Genomic DNA, 25,417 nt, shown 5'->3' with positions numbered 1-25,417 from the left:
GTCCTCACTCGATCATTAGCCTAATGAGGGTAGAGACCTTGACCAATGAACTCGCTGCTCTGACTCCCGGCACCCGCGGGAGACACACATGGATGAATCCTGAAGTCCCGATAGTCCTCCCCGCTAAGGTACTCTGCTCTCGTGAAATGCATATTCTAGGCTGGGGCTACGTAGGAGACAAAACCTAACTATAATTGTCATATGAGATAAAAGGTTTTGAAGAGTAGGGGTGTGTGCGGGGGGTAACTTCTGAGCTGAAACCTGCCTATGGGGAGTCATGTCACTATCCGGAGGAGGAAAGTTCATTTTTTCCATGAGTATTAACTGTGAATTCGCCTTGTGTCAGACACAAGATTAAGGCGTGGTCTTTGTCCTTCAGGAACTTACAGTCTCTGCGACTGCAGCAAGGTTGGGAAACCAACAGCATCAATACCATTTGGAGTCAGAAATGCAGAATCTCCATACTGAGTCGAAATCTGCATTGTACAAGATTCATGGGCACATTAAAATTTCCGGAGCGCTGGTGATGCTGCAGACATTTACAAGGCATAGACAAACTTATGTCTAGCTCCTTGGCCTGTGGCTGATTTACTTCACTCCTACAACTGTCTAACAGGATTCCGGGTGACATCTAAGACCCGACCTGGCCATTGAGAATCTGGTGCAAATCCAGTTTCTGTGCCTTCAGGGAGCACCCGTCTCAGTCCATACGACACAGGAGAGTGACCCAAAGTGTGGCAGACTTAACACGAATGGTGCATGAGAAGCTTTTAAGTTGTTCATAAATGAACACTATTCCATGTCAACAGTTGTTCTCTGATTTTGAATAGTATGGCAAGCAATGCTGGTAATGAGTTACCTCTTTAAGTACACTGGCAAAAAGAGTAAAAGTAGGTTTAAACAACATTGAGTAAACGATAGGTGATAGATATGGCACAAATCATGAAGGTGTTATACCAATGAGAGAGGCTGGGGAAACACCGCTCTGATCAAGTCGCCCACCTGCTCAAAATTTTTCAATGATTCCCCGTGTTTTTCAGGATAAAGTTCAAATTCATTGACATGGGACATAAACCTCTGTTTCCAGTACTTTTTAAGCATTACCCCCGAATTAGTTGTACCCCTGTGAGTCCAGTCATTGGAACGACATCCAACAGTTCAGCGTAGATGGGATACACAAACACACACCCCTATTTAGAAGGTTCCCTAATTCTTCAATTATACCACCAATCACACCTCAAAACATAACTGTGACCCAAACGAAAAATTCTGTTCAAATGTGTCAGCAATTGAAATATAATTCACAACATCAGCTAGGTAAATAAAATTCTAAGTTTAAATGTATTTTGCACCACTGCAACATTTCCTATTAAGCTGTTCACGCCAATGTAGGACTGCATCTTGTGGACAGACCTGACACTTTTTTTTTTTTTAAGATTTTATTTATTTATCTGACAGAGAGAGAGCACAAGTAGACAGAGAGGCAGGCAGAGAAAGAGGAAAGCAGGCTTGCTGCTGAGCAGAGAGCCCGCTGCGGGACTCGATCCCAGGACCTGAGATCATGACCTGAGCCGAAGGCAGTGGCTTAACCCACTGAGCCACCCAGGCGCCCCAGACCTGACACTTTTTATCAGTGTCCTACCTACCATGGTGACTGCTGCTTAAATGAGGAGGAAGCTGTGTGTGTAGTTGAGAAGGGATGCCATTCTTTCTTTTTTTTCTCCAAATAGAGATCACAAGTAGGCAGAGAGGCAGGCAGAGAGAGAGGAGGAAGCAGGCTCCCTGCTGAGCAGAGAGCCCGATGCGGGGCTCCATTCCAGGACCCTGGGATCATGACCCGAGCCAAAGGCAGAGGCTTCAACCCACTGAGCCACCCAGGCGCCCCGGGGATGCCATTCTTAACATGTGTGGCATTGGTAGGTGTTGTACATTTCCACCTTGTGCTTTTCTTCAGCTCCCAACCAGTCTTACAGCTAATTACATAATTATGGTGATAGAGGAGGCTGGATCCATGAGCTCCGATTCTCATCTTGTGTTTTCATTCCCTTTACCTTTTGAATAATTAATGCTTGGAGTAATAAGACCCCATAATGGAGGGAAGTAGTAAAAGAGCTGAGAATGGAAGACATGGAAGGAGAAAATGGGTGACCAAGAGGATACAAAACAAAGGAGAAAAGAGGGCGGGAAGAAGAACATTCCCTAGATGAGGCTCCAAATTGATTATATCTTCTTACTCATTACTGTTGCTTATTAAGTATATTTTAAAAAATCTCTTCCTCCTTTAGAATACCCATGACCCAGACTAGCATAAAACAAGAGGGTAGGTGACAGAAAACCTTGAAGTTTCTCTAGGCTGCCTTACCAGCTCATGGCATATTTCTGCCACAATGCTAGATGAGGTCCTTCAAACTGTTTCTGCACAGTAGACATTGCAAGCCCTGGGAGAGAAAATGAACAGTCAGGAAGACACTAGACCCAGAAGACTAGAGGAATACATTGCTGGAAAGCTGTGTATTTTCATACTGTAGAGTCAAATCTGTCTCTATGGAGCCCATCTTCCTGCCTTGAGCTGCAGTTGGGTGGGTGCGGGGCTGTGAAGGTGGGTGGGGAGGAAAGTCAGAAGGAAGGAGACTTTAGTGGGGGCAAAACAGACTCCAGGAAAGTTTTTTTTTTTTTAACTGTATTCATTTTTTTGAGAGAGAGAGCACAGGCAGGGTGAGTGGCAGGCAGAAGGAGAGGGAGATGCGGACTCCCCACTGAGCAAGGAGCTTGGGATCATGAACTAAGCCGAAGGGAGACACTTAACGACTGAACCACCAAGGTGCCCCAAGAATGTGGTTTGAACTTGGTAACATCACCTTGCCATGGTGGTGCCAGAGGCATTAATCCTGGCTCCTCCTAATCCATTGTTCCAATAGTCAGCATTTCCTTCCTTGTTCCTCTCAGAATCCCTTTCAGGAAAATACCACTATTGTCTGGAGTTTTCACCTTTCTCTAGGTAACGTCCTTGCTAGGCATGTGGTAATGGACTGTCCCTTGGTGCTCATGCTCTAGGGAGCTGATAAAAGGGAAAGAGGCACTTTCTGTGAGGGATAACTTGGAACAACAGCCATTTCTGGGCACGTGTTTTTTTTGTTTGTTTGGGTTTTTTTGTTTGTTTTTTTAAACCAAAGCAAAGGCTAGACTCAATTCGAAGGAGGGAATAAATCAAAGCTCCTAATTAAAAAGAAACAGACATGCTGTTTGCAGATTTATTTTTCTAGTCACATGTGATGTTGCTGACTACATCCCCCTGTCCCTGTTCTATAAAAATGCACAGAAGTGGGAATAGGAAAACTGTAGCTGTACAGGTCAGTTTTGTGTCCCTGAATTTGCACCAGGGAGAAGTTTCAAGGCAAAAAGATGCTTCTCTCACTTTATTCTTCACTGTATTTTTTTTTCCCCTGCAATTAAAGATCTGCCCTTTAGGGATGCCTGGGTGGCTCAGTTGGTTGAGCTGCTGCCTTAAGCTCGGGTCGTGACCCCAGGGTCTTGGGAGCCTGCTTCTTTCTTCTGCTCTGCCTGATTGTGCCCTCCCCCCACTCTGACAAATAAATAAAGAAAGAAATAAAATCTTTTTAAAAATTTTCCCTTATAGGGTGCCTGGGTGGCTCAGTGGGTTAAAGCCTCTGCCTTTGGCTCAGATCATGATCCCGGACTCTGGGATCGAGCCCTGCATCCGGCTCTCTGCTCAGCGGGGAGCCTGCTTCCTCCTCTCTCTGCCTGCTTCTCTGTGATCTCTGTCTGTCAAATAAATGGATGGACTCTTCTAAAAAAATTTTTTTCCCTTATATATTACGTATGGAGGAAATAATCCTCTCAGCAAGGAGTTAGAGTACTAGGGTCCTGACAATTCCATCACAATTAAAATAAAAACTTTTTGCCAAGATGCCCTTCAACGGACGAATGCATAAAGAAGATATGGTCCATATACACAATGGAATATTATGCCTCCATCAGAAAGGGTGAACACCCAACATTTGTATCATCATGGATGGGACTGGAGGAGATTATGCTGAGTGAAATAAGTCAAGCAGAGAGAGTCAATTATCATATGGTTTCACTTACTTGTGGAGCATAAGGAATAAAACGCAGGACATTGGGAGATGGAGAGAAGTGAGTTGGGGGAAATTGGAGGGGGAGAAAAACCACGGGAGACTGTGGACTCTGAGAAACAAACTGAGGGTTTTGGAGGGGAGAGGGTGGGGGGCTGGGTGAGCCTGATGGTGGGTATTATGGAGGGCACGTATTGCATGGAGCACTGGGTGTGGTGCATAAACGATGAAGTCTGGAACATGGAAAAGAAATAAAATAAAATTTTAAAAAAGAGATACAATTTTTAGAAGTATAAAAAATAAAAAATTTTTGGAGGGCAGAGGATTTCTTTCGTTATTCATTTTGAAATCTCTGAATTTCATCTCAGGAAAGCCAGATAGGAGCCAGACACCTGAACTTTCTTTTTTTTTTTATCCCCTCCGTGACCTAATTTGATTGGCCAAACCCTAACATACTTCCATACTGGGTCAGGTTCCAATTTTCTTTCTACTCCAGGATATGGTCCTTGCCATAATGAAATTTGTAAGTGAGGAAGACAGCCAATTAGACCACTTACATAGAGTAAGGAAAAAAAAAAAAAAAACTATGGTAAAACAAGTATGGAACAGATAACCAAAACATATCACTAGTCTAAACTCTGAAGTTGAATTGGTCTTTCTTTCTTTTCTTTTTTTTTTTTAAGATTTTATTTATTCACAAGTTCTTCTTTTATTGGGGAACAGACACAGGGTTTCTTTCTTTTTAAAAAAAATATTTTTTTTATTTATTTGACAGAGATCACAAGTAGGCAGAGAGGCAGGCAGAGAGAGGAGGAAGCAGGCTCCCCGTGGAGCAGAGAGCCCGATGTGGGGCTCGATCCCAGGACCCTGGAGGACCCTGGGATCATGACCTGAGCCAAAGGCAGAGGCCTTAACCCACTGAGCCACCCAGGCGCCCCTGAATTAATGCAAATCTTATGCAAATGCATAATCTTAATGCATTTGCATTAAGAAATGCCCCTTTCTTAATGCAAATCTGATTATGTCACCCTCTTGGCTTTCAGCAGAAGTTTACTGAATGCCTACTGTGTGCTTGGCACTGTGCAAAGTATGGGGATATGATTAACCACAGAGAGAAGACACAGGCATGGGGACATACAGGCTGGTTATCTCTGACTAACAGTGGCCTGTCATTTACATGGAGAGGACATCTGCACTGTGCACACGTTTGTTTGTTGGATATGGATATAGTTACATCCCTCACACAAACAAATTCTACCTGAAAAATGAGAAGAGTGCTGTTAGTTAGCATTTTTTTAAAAGGTTTTATTTATTTATTTAACAGAGATCACAAGTAGGCAGAGGGGCAGGCAGAGAGGGGCGGGGGAAGCAGGCTCCCTGCCATGCAGAGAGCCCGATCCGGAGCTCGATCCCAGGACCCTGAGATTGTGACCTGAGCTGAAGGCAGAGGCTTAAGCCACTGAGTCACCCAGGAGCCACAGCATTTCTTTTTTAAACATTGTTAAAAACACATGTTTTGCTATAGTCTATGATAAATAAGTCAGCTGAGGGTCCATTCTGCCACAGATTCGTCTGAGAAGAGCCCCGTGCATTCAACTGATGAACATCTGCACGATGTCCCTTCTCTATCCCAGCCAGAGCACACGCCTTCCATGTTGTTCCTGTCCATTGATTGCTTCCAAATCCAGACAACCCTTATTTCCAATGTTAGCTCAAAACAGTTGGTTCAGGCGTTCCAGGATCTGCAACCCCGCCCTTGAATCCCAGGTCAATCACGAGAGGCATAAAGTCCCAGCAGATGGCAGACTGGCTGCCCTCAAGGAGCTGCAGCTTCTGCTTGGCCTCATGTTGTGCCCTACTTGGTGTTTCTTGAACGTGCCTTGACTAAGGTATCCAGGAGAAATCTTAAATATTGGAATGGATAATTAGTATATAAGTTAATTACTTCGTAGCTAGGAAGAAGAATCTTGTAGACTGTCTTTAGAATCCCAGGGAGAAGAAAGCACTGTAATGGCATAATGACATAGAGTGGCCGAGGGCCTTACTAATGTCTTCATCAATGGGATGAAAAGTTTGGAAAACATCAGCGCTCAACAGAAGCTTCATTGAGAGGGTCATGCCTAAGGTTTAGTATCTGCAAAGTTGTTTCAATGAATATCTTCAGCTTTTGCACCTCTTTTACCGGCTTATTTGTCTTGATTTTAGCCTGTAGAATACATGCACTTTCCATGCTTACTCTTCGGATCCTTGTCTGGATTGCCAAGTGTTCCCTTTCTCTGCATCCTCACCCACATCTGTCATTTCCTGACTTGTTAATGTTAGCCACTCTGACTGGTGTGAGGTGGTGAGATCTTTTTTTGTGTACATCAGAATGATTGGCATACACAATCTCGGTAAGATCAATCCGAATCCTTCTAGTCCTTTTCTGATTTGAGTGGGACAAAATCTTCTCTGATGGTAAAATGTAATGAGGTGAGTCTAGGCAAGCTTGTCTACTAAAGGTTCTAAAGATGTGTGAAGATCATATCATGGGCATGGTGGGTTTAAATGGCTTCCTAAAACAAGTCTGTGCACTTAAAAAGAGAATTCCCCCATTCTGCAAACATTTGTTAAATGTCTACAATGTGTCAGATACAATGCTTGGTCCTAGAGGTATAAAGACAATTAGATCTCTCAGACAGATGCTTTATTCTCTATTTAACACTTAATATATTTTGTTCCGAACCATTTAAACTTTATGTCCCCAAACAAAAAAATTATGTCCTTTGTCAAAACTGTTGGTTTTCAAAAACCGTTTAAAAAAAAAAACAACTAGAAAAAAAACTAAAGGCTGCCAGATTCCTTAAAATCTTAAAGCATTTTAAAACTCCATTTTAGGTCGCCAGGGTGGCTCAGTCATTAAGCGTCTGCCTTCTGCCCAGGGTCCTGGAATCCAGTCCCCGCATGGGCTTCCTGCTGGGGCGGGGGTTGCCTGCTTCTCCCTTTCCCACTCCCCTGCTCCTGTTCCCTCTCTTGCTCTCTCTCGTTCAAATAAATAATAAAAATCATTTTAAAAAATCCGTTTTAAATACAAGTTTTTGAAAATAAGCTTACTTATTTTGTAATTATTGCACGCACACACTATATTTTAACACTGAACATACACAGGACAATTTCAAGTAGAAATCAAATTAGATGACACTGAGTGACTTCTGTCCTGTACCCGGTAAAGGGGGGAAAAAGTCATTTCCAATTTTCCTCAGCATTTCAGGAATCCACCTAAATTTTCCAGAATTTTTACAAAGCTAGGGGACACTTTTGCATACCACTCTGGATCTCGGGGTTTCAGCAAGGTGGGGTGTGCCCCAAGGAGAAAAGGACGGGGTGGACAGGTGGGAAGGAGCTACAGGCAGGGAGCCTGCGGGCACTCACCTAACAGCTCCGGGTCTCCCCGGCGGCGACCACCAGGGCTGCCTCACTCCAAGAACTGCAGGAGGCGCTCGCTCCTCTCTTGGTCCCACACCCGTCACCACCCCCACCTCCGAGCGGTGTGCTACGCTCCCCGCCGGCAGAGCCCCAGCCCACGGCAAACCCCACCCAAGACAGCACGCTCCCTCGGCTCCCGCGGCTCTCAAAACTCTCTGCGCCGCTTCTTTCCCCAAAAGGCGGGAGGGAACCAGACGCCCCTGCGCGTGCCCCGCGCGCTCTCACCCCCAGACCCCGCATCCCATTCACCCGCCTCTCTGCGCGCGCACCCCGCTCGCCCCAAGCGAGCGCCCCCTGCCTCGCCGCCGCGAGTGCGCCCCGCTCCTTCAGCCCCAGCGCGGGCATCCCGCTCCTCCGCCCCTCTGCGGTGCATTCCACCTTCTGAACCCCCGGCGCTCGCGCCCGCCTCTTCATGTCGGAGTGCTGGCGTCCGATCCTCTTCAGCTTCCCGCAGTGCTCCCAGTCCCCCTCAAACCCTGCCGATGCGCCTGGACCATTCGGCCTTTAGCCTATATACCCCCACCTCCTTCCGCTTTTCTGTAGCAAGTTCTATCCCTGTCCGTGCGCCCTACACCCTTGGTCTCCCGCCGTTTTAGTCTGCCTTTCTACTGACTTGTTCTCTATTTCCTACAACAGGTCCTCTTCTTGGGAGGCCCTCCTGCGCCATGCCCTCTTTATCCATTTACACGGGTTAGCACTACCCATCCTTGATTAATGTATGCCCTTAAGGTTATTACCTACCTATGCTTCAGAGATTGAATGCATTTCTGTGTCCCTGTGTGTGTGTTTTCTTTAGTTTAAACTTTGAGTCTTTGGATTCTGGAAGACCTGGTGTTTCTCTTCCCTAAAATGAATGGAATGAAAATAAACCTCTAATGAAAGAAAAAAAGGCAAGGGTCATGAGTGGATTAAGGATATCAAAGATCTGAAGAGGGAAACACAACGGTAGTGTGTTTTCAAAAAAAAGAAACTGGATACACTAGATCTGGGTACAGATTTTCTCAGTGGAGTCCCGGAGAGGCCCAGTGTTTGGAGATGGCATGTGATTTGGAGATCTTAAAAATATGGGGGAGGAGAATATAGAGAGAGTACCTATACATTACATTATATTACATTTATATATGTGCAATATACAATATGTATACACTATATATATGACATCATGTATGTATATGCTGATATATATGTATGACACCAGCATAAATATATACAATATTTACATTATATGTAAATTACCTATACTAGGGAAGGCAGGGAAGGCTCAGGTGCAGTCCCAGGGCGATGCGGGGCGGGGCCAGGACAGAGGGCGGCGGGAACCCACGCAGGGGGCGACCCCGAGGGCCGACCCACCAAGGGGCTCCTCTGGGACTCAGGCGGCGCCCCGGAGCTGGGCTCCAGTCTGTGGCGTGGCGCAGTGCCGGGCCAGGACCCCCTGTGCCTGGTGCGTGGTGGCGGCAGGGGACGGGAGCACGCCCCCAAGAGAGCAGCCAGCCCTCCTGTTCCGACCCCGGACCGCACCCCGCGCAGTCGCAGCGGCGGGAATGGGCACATTTCCCTGCCAGGGTCTGGTTGGTTAGCTGCGGCTTCAGCATGACGACGGCGGCGGGCAGCGGGGCTCCGGCGGGGCCGCTGCGGGAGCGGTTCCTAACCATCACCAGTGGACTTCCACCAGGCCGGGACCCCGCGGGGCGGACTCGGGCCTCTGCCGCCCCACACCTGGGCCACTCTGTGCAGAGCGGAGGACCCCCGGACCAGGCACCTCCACCGGCCTGCGCAACCGCCTGCCTGGTCTAGGCGCACAACCTCGGGAAGCGACAGAGGCGCGGGGCAGGCAGCGGCCAGTGAGCCGCCAAACCAAGGTGCGGGCCAAGTTGTCCCTGCAGGACTGACGGGGCAAGGAGGGACAGGATACTCTGGAGTCTCTGGAGGCTGGAAATACCCAAAGTCTCCGTGAGGTCCGTTCTCTGCGCTGGTGTAGACATCTGTGAAATGCACAGACGATCCTCTCTCCTAGCTGGATGGTTGCCTGTGACTGTACTTTTCACCTCAATGAAAAAGACACTATTGCATGGGAAGCGCACCGCCAAGGGACTTTGTGTACTGTGATCCCACTTAGGTGGAAGTGGAGGGCCAGGTGCATTTTCTGGCGGCAGGCACCAGGGGACAGTCAGGCAGGAGCATGCACTAGGGGCCCCCCAGGACAGCCAGCAAAGCAGGGGAAGGAGGGTAAGGGCACAGGCCTGGAGCGGGAAGTTGCAGGGAGGAGTGGTTGGGACCCAGACCAGTGGCCAGAGGACCTTAGCTGTTTGGAACTACCTGAGCAGCAGTGGCGTGTGGGAGCGCGGGAGCGCGGGAGCGCGGGAGCGCGGGAGCGCGGGAGCGCGGGAGCGCGGGAGCGCGGGAGCGCGGGAGCGCGGGAGCGCGGGAGCGCGGGAGCGCGGGAGCGCGGGAGCGCGGGAGCGCGGGAGCGCGCGCGAGGAGGGGTAAGGGAGGGGCACGCAGGCGCTGCCTGGAAACGCCAGTTGGCTTTGGATTCTTAGCCTCGCGCAGGCAGGGGTTCTGTGACACTTGGCGGGGTAGTCCGACTGGACTGGACGCTTTCCCACGGCGGACCAGGGCAGTTGTATGACCGTCAGATGTTCTCCTGGGCTGGTCGCCTGGGCTGTGTCCTAGGCCGTTCCCTAGGGGCCGGGGACAGCAGCCAGACCTCTTTGACCAGGGACATCTCTGATATTAACAGACATGTGCTGGGGAAAGGGACTTTCCCTGGGGACGCCATGGATTTGCCTGATGTCATCTCATCCCAGACCCAGATCAATAGACGCCTCCGTGAGATCGAAACACTGGAGGCTGAAGTGACTCATTGGATGACGTTGTGGCCGTGTTCCACCCAGGGACCCAATACCATGGACCCAGAAACGGTGTGGAAAGTGAAGAGCCACATCAGAGACCTAGAGCAGCGGCTGATGCGGGAGATGGACGAACATCAGCTGGAAGTGGCGGTGTTGCAAAACGTCCACCAGCAGAAGCTAGCAGACCTCACTGACCGGCACCGCCAACAACTAATGGACTATCAACGACAGCTGGAAGACCTGCAGAACCGAGACGCTGCCAGGAACGTGAACGAGGACCTTCTTCAGAAAAGGGAAGTGGAGCTCAGAAGGTTAAAGCAACAACTTACACAAATGCAGCGAATGAACGACAGTTCGAACAACCTTGCTTCGGATCTCCGAGCAGAAAAGCAAAAGTTGGTTCTCGAGCTCCAAGATGCAAGACATCAGCTGGAGGAATCCGTTCTGCGCAACAACGAGGATTCTCTGAAGAACAACATTGCCGTGAGGGCTTTAGAAATAGAGAAAGAACAGTTAGTGGCAAAATTGTGTCGGGCCGAAAAGAAGCTGTTTGAAGAGAAGTCTGAGCGAAGTCTCAAAGACTGCTTACCAGTAGATAATTCACATTTCTCTCAACTCGGTCAAGAGAAAGACCTGGAGATACTACATCTCCGAAAGAGGATCGAGCAGATGGACGCTGACCATCAGGAAACGAAGGAACTGCTGTCCTTTGCTTTGGAGGAGCAGAAGCAGTTGACAGAATGCGTCAGAGAACAAGACGAGTACATCAAAGAACTTACAGAAAGGCCAGAGCTTCAGGAGGAATTCGGTAAGTGGAACGAAACCTTGAGAAAACATGCCATTTTACCCCAATCTGTGGAGGACAAAGACATGCGTCTCCCATCCATGACAGACCAACATCCTCATGTGGACCAAGACCTGGAGCGCCTAACACAACAGAGTCGCGCTGTCCCTCTGGTTGACCCTAAAATCCTAGAGGAGATGGTAGAACTAGAAGGTGAGGTCTTCCAGCTCAACAGGTTAAAAGATGGTCTCGAGGAGGAAATAAAAGAACAACAGAAGATCATTCACAACCAGCAGCAGGGGAAGAGAGCACTGCTTCAGTCCTTACAGGAGCAGAAGGAGAAAGTGGACCGTCTCCAACACCGGCAGGAGGAGATGAACACTGAACACGCTCAGCTCCTTGCAGCGAAAGACGGGGTGATTCGGAATCTGCAAGTCACACTGGAAGAGCTGAAAGCCCAGTTGCCCGACAAAAGCCCACAAATTCCAAGAGAACCCTGTGAGGATGAGGAAGTGCGAGCGAGCCAGCCTCTCCCCAGAGAAAACGGAAGTGAAGAGCGTGATCCATCTAAAGCCGAAATTCAAAGATTAGTCCAAGGAATCAAAGAACAGGAACTGGAGATGAAGCTTCTCACTGAGCAGAACATCCGACTGACCGAGCAGGTGGATCGGCTCTCCAAAGAAGAGATCGGGAACCTCACTCGGATTATCCAGCAAAAGGATGTGGAGATTCAGGGTCTTTCCAGCAGCCTCTCTGCGGCTTCTCACAGCCAGAACAGGCACGTGGAACAACTTCAGCGGCAGTTGCAAGAGTGTGCTTTGAAAAGCGAACAGGTCTTGGCCATCCTAAATGAGAAGACAAGGGAGAAGAGCGATCTGAAAAGGGACTATCAGGAAATGACCCATCGACTTGCTGCCAAAGAAGCAGACCTCCAGAGGATGCAGGAAAAGGCAGCTGTGTGTCAATGGGAGAGAGATGAGGTGGTGTTGGCCCTGACACAGAAAGAAACGGAAACCTGTGCCCTCCAGAAGGAGGTTCACCAGTTACGCGAGAGAGAATTGCTCCTAAGCCAGGAGCTGGAGAGAGCGCGGCACCTCGCTGCAGAAGCTGAAGATTCTCGTCTCCGGGAAGCCTTGGCCTCAGAAGACCAAGTGGCTCAGCTAAGAGAGGAAGTGACGGTCTTGCAGGGAAAACTCCTTTTGTCTTCCGCTGCCATGGAAGAGGCCAGCCACAGAGCCAGTCTGCAGGCAGAGTCTCTGCAGGAGCAATTGCACGTGGTCACCCAGCAGAAGGAGGAAGCTGAGCTGCGGCTTGCTGCCTCCCAGGAAGAGGGAAGGCGCTATGAGCGAAGACTAGCGAACCTGAAGCTGGAACTGGCCGAATGGATGGAAAAGGCAGACGCCCTCGAAGGAAAACTGAAGTCGTTACAGGGACGATTGCATCAAACAAATGCCGACTTGGAGGTGAAGGAAGACCAACTCCAAGAGTTCAAGAAACAGAATGAGGTCCAGCAGGAAATACTGGAGGACACACAGAAGAAACTGATGACCTTAGTAAGTCAGTCCGAAGGAATGGTGGACAAAACCCTCCTAAGGAGACTCTTCGTGGGATCGTTCCAGGCAGCTGATGCGGAACGGCAGGAAGCGTTGAGGTTGATGGCAAGCATGCTGGGGATCCGAGAAGACCAGCTGCGGCAGCTGCGCAGCCAGGAGCCTGCGGCTGTGCCCAGTAGGGTGACTGGGGGGCCTGGATCCCAAAGCGCCCCCAACACACCTGCGAAACCAAATCACCAGGCTGTGGCCAAACATTCCTTTTCAGAACTTTTTGTCCAGTTTCTAGAAGCAGAATCTCATTCAGCTTTTCCACCACCAAAATCCTCTGGTTGTGACGTGAAGCCCCCAGATTCAGGAGGAAGGGGAAAACTGGCTAAGAAAAAAGGCCCACCACGACTGAACGCTACCTTGGGATCCACACCCCCCAAAAAAGATGTCAAGACCCGCACCACAGCTGTGTCTCTTATTAACCCACCGGGACCGGAAATGGGTGGATCGGAGCACCTTCTTCTGAGTGCTGTCCCTGATGCTTTACCCACGTACACACCGCATATCCTGTCACCGGCCAGGAAGGTTGGAAAGGCGGCCGAAGACCTCTCAACGAAATAGACGATTGTCAAGCCAGAGACGAGCCCACGCTTTGAAGATCCCAAGTCACTCTGTGTTTCTACCTTATCCCCTAATGTCCTTTTTCAAAATTTCAAATGTTCACGGTTTTGCTTTCAGCTTAGGAAACATATTCTTTTTTGATTTAACAAAAAAGGGGTGTCTTAATGACTGCAGAAGTATTTGCCAAAGTGAAAACACTGGTGACTCCTTTTTTTTTTAAAGATTTTATTAAATTTTTTGATAGAAATTGAGGGCACACATACAGGGGGAGCATCAGAGGGAGAGAGAGAAGCAGGCTCCCCATGGAGCAGGGATCCTGACCTGTGACCTGATCCTAGGACCCCGGGACCAGGACACGAGGCAAAGGCAGACAGTTCATAGACTGAGCCACCCAGATGCCACAACAGTGCTGACTTTTGTAGCAGAGTCGACACTGATGGGCTGGAGGCTGTGGTCCAAGGATTCTTCCAACAATGTTTGTAATGCTTAAGGTTTTCACAAGGGCTAGGTGTCTAGGTATACCTTATGTAGAGAACACGTCAACTTGTTTTAGTGTTCCCCAAATTTATCAGATACACGAGCACACACTCCTTATATGGGAAACGAGGTGAATAGCACGAAAGCACAAGATGAATATAAGGTAAAAAAAAAAAAAATGGAAGTTCGCCTTTCCCAGGTAAGTCTCATTTCTCTCCATTTATTTTTTATTTTCTAATTTTTAAAAATCATTTCCTTTTCTGTTGTCTGCAAAAGCACACTATGCATAACCTGATTTCTCTCGGGCCTTATGTATGTTGGCCTGTTTAGGAGTATACTATTCTCTGACTTGCTTTCCCCCCACCCCCAAATCACTGTGTCATAGAGACCATTTGAAATGGGAATGAATTCCATCTTATTCTTTAAATGAAAACCCAGAAGCTTATGGTTCTACCCTAAATTATATAAGTAGCTCCTCTTGATCAGCCTTTAAGTGGTTTTTACCTGGAATGTCCATGGTCAGCTCCCTTCTTCATTTCTTTAAAAGCCCCTTCAAATCTTCATTTGTCCTTCAAGGCGAATTGCTCCATTTTACCTTGGAAAGGATCCATTCAGATCTCTTTAACGTCCTCATTCCATTAATTTTCCATTCTGCTGTCTCTTCAGCCTGCCAAATACGGTAATTCCTTCCCTGCCTTCCTGTTGTCAGTGCTCTGATTCACCCACTTCTGCCTCAGACTGGTGCAGTCAACTACCTACCGATCTTGCTGGTTCCACGCTTGGCCTCCCTTGAGTCCATTCTGCACACTGCTGTTAGGGTGGACTGAGATGACAATGTGATGTTCCTTCCCTGCTGTAATTACTGGAGGGTTCCCCCACTGCCTGGAGTTTGACATTTAAGAGACCATCCAAGCCCTTGCCTTCGCGGTCTTCCTTCCTCTTCATCATTCACATAAAGGCTGCCCTTTAGCTCCAGCTGAATTCTTGCAAGCCCCCAATACATTACTATCCCAATCACTTCAAGCCCATGAGCCTCATCATTGTGCCTTGACAAAGGTACAAGTGAGAAAGATTTCTTTCTCTTCTTCACCTGTTGGTAAAGGGAGGGATTCCCACCCTACAGTTTTGGGATGTCCAGAGGCTGCACAGCTGAGCTCCACCGTAATTAATTCAGGGCCTATCATATGGTTATAGGAAAGGAGGGACACACACACCATGCAGGGCCACGGGGGATGTTGCATCTTGGAACGTAATGAACAAAGTCTGTGGGTGCAGACTATGTAGTACCAGGAGAGCAAAGATGAGCCCTACTTCCTGCAGGAGGGACTGATTGCCTTGCTGGATCATTGCACAGGCTGTCAGGGAACTGGAGCTTACTTGGGAAGAAACCGTACCTGGTTCCTGTGCTAAGAAGGGCTTGTTGGCCAGGGGATCTGATCTGTGGGAGCAGAGTGGGAAGGGAACATGGAGTGAGGCCATTTGAGGCCCTCCAAAGTTCCCGGATGCCAAGACAACACTTGCTATTGAATCTTCATCTCAGGCTTTCCATCACAGTGGACTCTGATGTATGGACATCACTTTCAACCTGAGAGTCTTAAGGCTTAGTACAGGAGCTTCTCTAGGACGTGAAGTTGTCACGTGAGCAGGAGGGAGATATGGTCATCAAGCCCCAAATGTAATAACTTCCATTGATGTTCACGCAGTTGATCCCAAGGGAATCCCTGGGTGGCCAAGGCGTAGAAGGAAGAGCTGATGTCCTCCAGCACCATGGAGTCAGGCAGTGACTGTGGACAGAAGCCGCCACCTCCACCTGCAGGTAGGATGTGCAGACGTTGGCTTCAGCCTGTAGCAAGTAGGCCTTGGTGACTCTATGGAGCTGGTGGGGGTGCCATGACCCAGAGAATAATAGACAGCTGGATAGGAAGGCTCAGAGTCTGTGGGAGACTGTGTTTCCAGGAGAGCGCAGTGCATGGCCAGCAATTGCTGCTTTCATGGTCTCTAACCAGGGCCAGGGAGGGCCGTTTCTTGCATTGGGTGCCCATGGACAATTGACAGATAGCATGGGTGGTCCAGGGACTCCAGGAAGCGAGATAGGCGGCTGCTACAGCTTTTTCACCTGGGCACGAACAGGTGGTTTTTTCGAAAGCTTTTATTTATGTAGTTAAGAGAGAGCTCTGGCTGGAAGAGGGGGTGAAAGGGAGAGGGAGAAGCAGGCTCCCCACCGAGCAGGGAACCCCCTGCCAGGCTCTATCTCAGGATCCCCAGATCAGGACCTGAGACAAAGGCAGACATTTCATCAACTGAGCCACCCAGTCACCCCCAACAGGTAATTTTACTTGCACAGATCCTAGAACCTTTTGTTGAGGGGAGACCCTCCCCACTCAACGTGGGCTCAGTGACAGGTAACAGCTGAAATGGGCTTCCGTAAAATTTGTAAACAAGGACTATGTTGCCTCCAGAACCCAAAAAGTACTGAAAGAGGTTGGACTTCTATATCCTGTTTTCTTTTTAAGGATTTTATTTAGTGACTTGATAGAACACGAGAGAGAGAGAAACAGAGAGAGAGAGAGTACTAAGGGCTGGTAGGGGCAGAGGCAGAGGGAGAAGCAGCCTTCCCGCTGATCAGGGAGTCTGATGCAGGGCTTCTTGCCAGCACCCTGAGATCAGGACCTGAGCCCAAGGCAGACACTTAACCGACAGAGCCACCCAGGAAGCCCCGCATTTGTAGGTCCTTAACAAGTTTGCCAAACAAATATCCTCACAGTAGGATGTCCTAAATGTGATGTCCCATCTATGTTCCTGGAGAAAGCTGGGTGCAGTAAGGTCCTGCCCACAGTTTGCCTGCGATAGCAGAGCGGCTTGGGTGCCCTGTGCATAACGAGGGAAATCCTGTCTCCTTCAAGGTCAAGGCACGTGTGACTGAGAGAATGTTGAAACAGGCACTGAACAGGACATATTGGCCAAATATATAATAGCAAAATATTCACCATCTTTAAATTGTTGGGCTGCCTCATGGTTTTTTATAATGACTTTGTTTCTTTATTTTAAGGAGAGAGAGAGAGAGATAGCAAGGAGCAGGGGCAGGGGTGGTGGTGGGGAAGGAAGGGCAGAGGGAGAGAAAATCCCAAGCGGACTCACCCTGAGCACATAGCAGGACATGGGACCCAATCCTATGACCCTGAGATCCTGACATGAGCCAAAAGCTCAACCCGCTCAGCCTCCCAGGTGTCTCAAGTGTTTTAAGGGTACAGGGGCTTATTTAACCAGGTATGGTAAGACAAGCAGATATACAAGTAAATCTCACAATGCAAGAAGCATTTGTAGGCTCACTGATCCCGAGAAAGGAGGTCCTGAGAGCCATGGCGGGCCACCCAGGGAAGCACCAGTGTCGGTCAGGAGAAAGAGGGAGTGAAGGGACAGACAATACGGGCAAGACCCTTTATTGTGGTTTCCATGGCAAGGGGCAGGTGAGCCCAGGTAAGCATGTTTAAGACTGCCTAGTTTGTGTCATCTCAGCGGGTTCCGGGACACAGTGGTGTCTGTCTGGAGTAGTCTGTCCCTGGCCCTGGGGTGATCAGGGCAGGGGATAGTGGCCCAGAGTAAGAGTTTCTTACAAGAGGTGGTTGGGGGTAAAGGCTCTGAATTGGTTGGTTTACATGTGAAAGCTTTGCCAGTAGGCAAGCTGTTGACCATCTCTAGGAATTAAGTCAGCCTGCCAGGGACAGTCCCTCCAAAGTCAGCAAGGCCTGAGATGTCAAAGCATTAAATACAGAAGGTAGAATCTATGGTTATTATACTTGCTTTAAACAGATTTTGAATTAAGTCCGTGAAGGTTAGCCAACCGGTGCATCTTAGCAACATTAGAGTTCATTCAGAACCTATGTTGTAGAGGCACAGAAGGCAATCGGCCTCCTTTTAATTTTGCCAATTAAATTATTTTAGTAAATTTTGGATTTCCTTTTTATTTTTTATTTTTTAGAGATTTTATGTATTCATTTGAGAGAGAGAGAGAGAGAGAGAGCAAGCAAGTGTGACAGAGCAGGACCCAGGGGGAGCAGCAGGGAGAGGTAGAGGGAGAAGCAGACTGACTCCTTGCCCAGCAGAGAGCTTGACATGGGGCTCTATTCCAGGATCCCGGTATCAAGACCCGAGCTGAAGTCAGAAGACTAACCATGTGAGCCACCCAGGTGCCCTTGTAAATGCTGGATTTCCAATTGGGTCAAATTTCAACCTATGTTGAATTAGTCGGTTGGGGGGGGCAGGTTTTGCCTCCTGTATTCAGTTTTCTCTCTTCTACTCCTCCTTTGCTTGGGTTAGTGTCTTCCTGGATATACATGTGGGGTGGGAGGGTGTCTTTTTCCCTTGCTCCTCTTTCTCGGTTTTTTCTTCCAGAGAGTCTCAAATCAGCATCATCAGCCTTGGAGCTTCTGTCGTGGCGATGGTTGTATGGTTTCAAGTGGCATAAGTCAAGGTGGGAATTGATCCCCTCACTATGCCACAGGGGTCCCCCGTATATTACCCCCCAACCCTGAGGATCAGGATCTTGTGCCAAACAGGTTCAGGCAGTGGAGTGGTCAGTGGAAGTGCACGGGACCCACAGCCTATTTGCTGATGAAGCAAAACCATCTTCTGCTACAGCCCTACCTTCTCTCAGTGTGGACTGTTTGCCCTGCCGCCTTTTCCCCCTCTACAGACTCCCTCAGGATAGGTTTTCATTTCTAGCCATGTCAAGTCACGAGTTTTTGTTTCTGTCCCCATCTAATCACTCAGGGTGCACACGCTCTGGGTGTTTATGGGGAAGGGGACTGCGTAGGTCAGCCCACAGATGGCTGTCCTCTTCCTGTGGGAATGCCAGTCCATCTCCCCAGTGTTGGAGTCCACAGCCAGCAAAATCCTTCTGCCCATGGCCAGAGTCAGAGCCTCAAGCCCCTGGATCACAAGAGGAGTCTATCGACGAGCTGGGGACCAACAACACTACGAGAAAGGCAAGTGTGCTGGGGAGGGGTTTGGCACTAGGAGAGAAGTGGAACACCAAACGCCCCCCTCCACTCTTCTGTTTTTCATCAGCTTGTGGGCCCTGGACTACCATGGATGCGCTCCTCAAAACCCTGAGGGTTCAGGAAGACACATGGTAACCGGGAGAGGAGCGGCAGCTCGGGAGCCGGGCAAGGCCACTCCCATTGCCTGAACCACAGTGACTCGAGGCAGCCAGGGAGCCATTCTTACATTTCCCTGGGGTTGGGGCCTCCCTCCTTTGCACCCACAACACAGAGGGTCACCCCCAGGACTGTGCTTGGGGTGTGCTTTCCCCCATAGGATCTGGACGTCAGCATCAAGCACTGGCCCAACACCCAGTCCCTGGAACTCAAGCACACCAGGCAGCATGTCCTTCGGTTGCCAACCTCAGGGGGGAGCCTTGGAGACCAATACAGGCCACATGCAGGTCACATAGGTGACACCTCCCTCCTAGATACAGTCAATTCTCATTCATTCTCACCTTGTTGGCAAGGATGGGACATAGTTGGAAATGGATGGCGACCTCCGTGTGAGATAACAGAACATGCAGAACACGAGCCAACACACAAGCTGGCCAGCGATGGCCAGTTCCCTCTCAGTTCATGAATTCTCACCTCTGAAGGCAGTTAGTTAGTGAAGGAGTAGGTCAAGCTGACCTCCGTGTCCTCATTTAACATAGGGACATCGTGTTTGTGATACCACTTCTTCTAATCACCTTCTGAGGAGAGAGAGAGATTCCTGCTCCAGACTTGTGGGGATCCCCTGACACCCGACACATGTGATTGACAACAGTTTACTAGTCACATATACTCACACTTCAGGGCAGGAGGATACCACACACCACGCAGGACTGCACAGAGATCACACTTGAGAACTGAGAGAACCAGCAGGCCTTGGAAGGCAAGACGTGCTTGAAACAAGAGGGTGTGGCAAGTCCTGGTTCCCATGGGAGGGTGTGAGTGCCTTGCTTGAGGAATTCAGTGGGTTTCTAGGGAACTGAACGCTGCTCCCCCAAAACCAATAGGCACGATGTCTAGTGCCTGTGATGAGAAGAGTTTTTGGTTAAGAGACCTCCCCTGTGAGGGAAGAGGGAGAGGAGAACATGCATGATGCCATTTGAGTCGCTCCTTGATCTTGCAGGTGTCAAGACAGCCCTTAATACGGAATCTGAATTTCAGGCCTTATGCCACAAGAGGGTATGACAATTCTTCTTAGAACTATTAATGGAATTTCACTGTGAAACAGTATACAGGATAAACATGTAAAGGTAAATTGTATTGCTCTATGTTAGCGATGAATATGTAGGCTCCACAATCAAACACACATTCACAATTACTCGTTTAAAGAAATTACTACGGGATAAATCTAGCACTACCTGTCCTGGCATCACATGCTGAAAGCTATTTAGCACTGATATAGCAAATGAAAGATATAAATAAATGGAGAGATACACCGTGTTCGTAATTTGGAAGACTAAGCGTTGTAAAGATGTCATTTGTTCCAGATTGCTGGAGAGATTTAATGCCATTCCTATCAAAATCCTGTCAGCTTCATTCGTTTTTGCAGAGATAGTAAAAAATATTCTAAAATATTCTAAAATGAAAGACAAAGGAATTAGAGTAGTTTCAAAAAGAATTTTGAAAATAATACTAACGTGGGAACACAGTCTACGGAGTTTCAGAATTTATTAGTAGTTATAATCAGGAAGACTGTGTGGTATTTGCAGCAGGACAGACACATAGAACAGAACAGAGCAAAGAACCCAGAAATAGTCCCCACAAATATGCGCATCTGAGTTTTGAAAAGGGTGCTAAAGAAATTCCATGGGGGAAAGCTGGGTTTTGTACTGACTCCAACCATCTAAAGCTTGTGATGAACTCAGAGAGGCCAAACTCAGAAAACAGCAGCAGCAGAGAAGGAGGACGGTGGTGGGACTGAGGGCCTACCAGGTGGGAATGGGAAAGGAGAGAGCGTGTGCGCCCAGGGTTGTGTGGGCGGGGCCCAAAGAGCTGTCCAATGATGCTTTCCGAAGGCCGAGGGAGCGGGGAAATTGTCCAATCAGCGTCAGGGCATAGCACCAATGAGCGGGAAGGATAGCTGACGTGGGCGGGTCACTGAGACCAACTGCCATTTTGCAGCCTTCTGTGAGCCTTGCCTGGCACCTCTGGATCCTGCTTCCTTGGCCCTGTGGGCGCAGCACCTCAGAACCTCCAGACCCATGGCCACTGGATGACGACGCCCTCTTTCACCTCCCGTACTTCCTCCTCAAGGTCGACACAGAGGAGGAGGGAGTGAGCGGCCCTTGGGAAGATGCTTCTCTGCACGGAGGTACCTGTAGGGCCTGGTGTCAGGGCCTGTGTCCCCGGGGGCTGGGGCCTCGCTGGGAGGTGGCCCTGTGTCTCAGGAATACACTGGTTTGCCAAAAGGTCGCTGTCAGCTTGTGAGCCCCTCATTTCACAGCTGTGAAGAGCCCAGAACGGGGATTCATTTACGGAGCTGCTAATTATGTGCCCGGCCTGGAGACAGCGAGAGTGGAAATGCGGCCGAACCAGGCAGATGAGGTTCAGCCTTGTTTGGCTCAAGTCCTGCTACAAGACCGACTTGAAGCCAGTAAGTGTAGTGTTGATGAGGGAGAAGTTCCGTTCTCCTTCTTGAGTAGGTTACATTCCACTATGGGGTGTCAGGATCCCCACCGTGCACCGAGATCAGGCCAGTCAGGGTGTGTGTGTGTGTGTGTGTGTGTGTGTGTGTGTGTGTAGGGGGAATGGCCTTCTTTTTGGGTGGGTTGTGTGTATCAGTGATTGGAATGCATGATAAATAGGACTGACAGGATGTGTGAGGGACTCACCACCTGGCGGGAAAAGACAGGAAGGAAATAATGACCTGTGATATTCGTCATTACTGTTTTGCATTGAGTGCTGAGAAGTACAGGGTGCATCAGAGTTTGTAATTTCCTGAGTAATCTTTAAGCTGAGACCAGGAGGCTAAGAAATCAAGGCAGATGTGGGAAGGTGTTAAGTTAGAGCCGAGAAGGATGTGGACTGTTCAAGGAATTGAGAGAACGTCCTTGAAGCTGGGGCCACGTGGGGACTGTAGGATGGGGAAAATCAAGGTTTGGGATGAAGACTTGGACTTTTTGTAGGGTCTTGGAAACTAATCATAGTGACTGAAAACATGGGGTCCAGACCCAAGCAGATCCTAGCTCTGCCTCTTATGAGCCGTGTTGCTAAAGCATTGTACGTCTCAGTTTCCTGATGGGAGAAATGGGGATGATGATAATCCCACTTCATAGATGATCGTGAAGATGAAGTGATATTTAACATGAATAAAACACTTAGCGCCATGTCTGACAGGTAGTAGGAGTCAGTGGTGGTTGGTTCCAGAAATAAATAAACACATGGATAAGTTTTGAAGACTCGGAGGCAGTCCGCGGTGACATTTGTGAACAGCTTTCAGGTGCTGCTGACCACGTGTGTCACACTGTTGAACTAGAAATAATTTTTTCTCAAATGGACAGTTATTTGCCCAGAGAATCTGCAGTGCCATTGAAATGATGAGAGGGAAATAAAATGCTTTTCAGAACCATGTCCCAATTAGGTGTCCTTAAAATTTCCTGATAAATTGATTTATTATTTGTTGGTAACCATTTGTGCAAACTTGCTTACTTAAAGTAAATTGACTGTAGAGTAACTGAAGCACAGAATAAGGACAGAGAAGTAGTATAACCAGAGCTTGGCTTTTCTTGACTCTCTATGGGATAGGTTTTTTGTTCCGGTTTTCTTTTTGTTCTCAGGTAGGAAACATCTTTATTATTGACTTTGATTCATTCATCATATAGTGTCCAACGTGGGTTCCGGATCCAGACAATCTGCCTGGCGCATTGCTACACTGGCCCCTCTAGTCCAAACGGCAGGTCGTTCCCCAAGGGAAGCCAACCCCACCGGCACCAAAAGTTCATGCTTGGGGTGCTGAGTTCCAGGCTGTCCCAGGAATGGGCCCCTCAGTCCCTGGCCCTCTATTCTGGCCAGGAGTTCTGGGGAGGCCAAGGCTGGAGCCTGACACTCTCTTTGGTATCGTGCTTATTAAAAAAAAAAAAAAAACCAGAGGAGACAAATGTTTCACAGTCTTTTAAAAAATAGGAGTCTGAGGAGAGAAGCCAAGGTCCTCCGTTTGGGAGCCCCGTGGGAGGCCGAAGCATCCGTGTCCCTTGAGGTGTGCTGACCCAGCTGTGGTGTGTCCAGCAAGCGATGTCACTGGCCAGAGCCGTAGGGCCAATTGAAGGTACTTGCTGACAGCAGCATGTCTCGGATCAGCGTCTCGGAGGGCGTCTTGCCCACCAGGCGCATGAAGAACAGCTGGGAGTTGAGGGAGGCTTGGAGGGCGCGTGGGGCCGGGAGCTGCAGCAGCGGACTCCCGAGGTGCTGGGGCTGGGATGGGGACTGGGCCCGCACATGCTCCGTGAGGGCCACCTGCGCCTTCTCCTGCAGGCGTTCCGCGTGCGCTGGGTCGGAGAGGCCACAGGAGTCAGGCGTGAAGAGTGGGATGGCTTTGAAGCAACCAAGTGCACCTGCAGGTGCTCCAGCTTGTCCACCTGCTCCTGGAAGGCACGCACCTGGTCTGTGAAGGGCGCAGCATGCAGGGGGGCGGCCCTCAGGCAGGGCCCCGGATGGCTAGCTGCCGCCACAGCCACCCACCCTGGGATCTGGCCTCGCGCTGCAGTCGGTTTTCTCTGGGAGTTTTTATAATTTCTCTGTTCTTCTCTGTCTCAGTTTCCAATGCCTTCCTGTGTCTGCAGCCCAAACATTGTAGGGGAAGTCTGGGTTTGGAAATGCAGAGACTAAATAGTTGTACCCAACCCAGTGCAAATCAGCAAAGCATGAAGGACTTTTTTTTTTGTCTTTTTTTTTTTTTTAAAGAGTTTGTTCATTTGACAGTGAGAGATCACAAGTAGGCAGAGGCAGGCAGAGAGAGGGGGAAGCAGGCTCCCTGCTGAGCAGAGAGCCGGATGCAGTGTTGGATCCCAGGACCCTGAGACCATGACCCCAGCAGAAAGCAGAAGCCTTAACCCACTGAGCCACCCAAGTGCCCCCTGTGGGGATTTTTTAAAGAAATGACATTTGCTTGGGTCCTACTCTAGACTCACGGAGTCAGTACAAGGACCAAGCATGTTTACCATCTAGATGCGTTTCATGACAGCTCTTTTGGCACTGGGCTTTCCATTATCTGAAAAAACATTCAGCGAGATTGGGAGAACCCATAAACTAATGTTCGATGACATGTAGCAGGGCTGTGCCCTTCAGGGTCTGGGATATCGTGATCTGCATGTTTGGTGTAATGTCTGACACCCTTAGCTCTTGTCAGAAAGTTATGGATTGGGGTGCCTGGGTGACTCAGTGGGTTAAAGCCTCTGCCTTCAGCTCAGATCATGGTCCCAAGGTCCTTGGATCCAGCCAGGCATCGAGCTCTCTGCTCAGCAGGGAGCCTGCTTCCTCTTCTCTCTCTGCCTGCCTCCCTGCCTACTTGTGATCTCTCTCTGTCAAATAAATAAATTTTTAAAAAATAAAATAAAATTAATTTAAAAAAAGTTATGGACTGTTTTTTCTTTTGTTTTGTTTTGTTTGTAAATTTTATGCATTTAACAGAGAACGAGCCAGAGAGCTTAAGCAGGGGGAACAGCAGAGAGAAAGGGAGAAGCAGGCGGGTGGTGGGAGGAGGGGAGGGAGGGAGAGAATCCCCAGCAGACACCACGCTGAGCACAGAGCCCATTGTGGGTCTCGATCTCTCAACCATGAAGTCATGGTCCGAGCTGAAAACAAGAGTGGGAAGCTTACCGAAGTGAACCACCCAGGTGCTCCTGTTCTAAGAAATTTAAATAGTTGTTTATTGAATGCTCACATCCATCCTATGAATTTGGTGCTCTTATTATCTTATTCCCATTATATAGATGAGGAAATTAAATCAGAGAAGGTTGACGTGACTTGAATAAGCGGGTTTTCTCTTGAATCCACACTTTTTTTTAGAGATCCATTTGTATGGAGAATGACTAGGTGGGAGGAGGTTTAGATGGAGACACCCTGCTGAGCGTGGAGTCCAACACAGGGCTTGATCCTACCACCCTGAGTTCATGACCTGAGTTGAAACCAAGAGTGAGATGCTTCACCAACTGAGTCAGTCAGGAACTCCATTGAACGCATACTTTTAACTAGTAGGCTTCATGAATGTCTCCATTGATAGGGGTCACATAACAGACATAGTGTTATCTGGGGAAGGAGGAAACATGGAAATTAGGAAAAAGAAGAAAATCTCCATAGTTTATGGGTTGTTAGGATCCTAGGTCACTTTATACCACTTGTGTAGAATGGAAGAAAGAATTTAAAGTCAGTTGGAGAAAATCTCCCATGTAGAGGTTGTGACCCTGTGCCCTACTCATTCTGGAGAAAAAATCCATCTCTGTGTTGGTGTCTGCCTCCTATTCCATGCGTGGGATTTGTCTAAATTATTTGCGCTGGTCTTCCCACCATGTTTAGAGTGTTCTGAGGGAGTGTGTCCAGTCTCCTGGTCTTGCTT

At 48.8% G+C, this 25,417-nt stretch overlaps 1 protein-coding gene across 1 annotated transcript in view; it reads left to right on the top strand.

Moving 5' to 3' along the window:
* Nucleotides 1-15,632: 15,632 nt before the first annotated feature.
* LOC123933383 overlaps nucleotides 15,633-25,417 on the top strand; it is a 348,492-nt gene continuing 338,707 nt past the window's right edge. Inside the window, exons 1-6 of the mRNA XM_045992480.1 lie at nucleotides 15,633-15,650; nucleotides 17,965-18,305; nucleotides 18,746-18,819; nucleotides 19,991-20,046; nucleotides 20,989-21,178; nucleotides 21,311-21,460. Of these exons, the coding sequence (XP_045848436.1) occupies nucleotides 18,034-18,305; nucleotides 18,746-18,819; nucleotides 19,991-20,046; nucleotides 20,989-21,178; nucleotides 21,311-21,460 (742 nt within the window). The 5' untranslated portion in view covers nucleotides 15,633-15,650; nucleotides 17,965-18,033. The remainder of the gene's footprint in view (nucleotides 15,651-17,964; nucleotides 18,306-18,745; nucleotides 18,820-19,990; nucleotides 20,047-20,988; nucleotides 21,179-21,310; nucleotides 21,461-25,417) is intronic.

This window comes from Meles meles, chromosome 21 (genome assembly GCF_922984935.1).
Source record: "Meles meles chromosome 21, mMelMel3.1 paternal haplotype, whole genome shotgun sequence".
Lineage (NCBI taxonomy): Eukaryota > Metazoa > Chordata > Mammalia > Carnivora > Mustelidae > Meles > Meles meles.
Note: the sequence above shows the minus strand (reverse complement) of the source record. Positions and strands in the feature narration are given on the sequence as shown.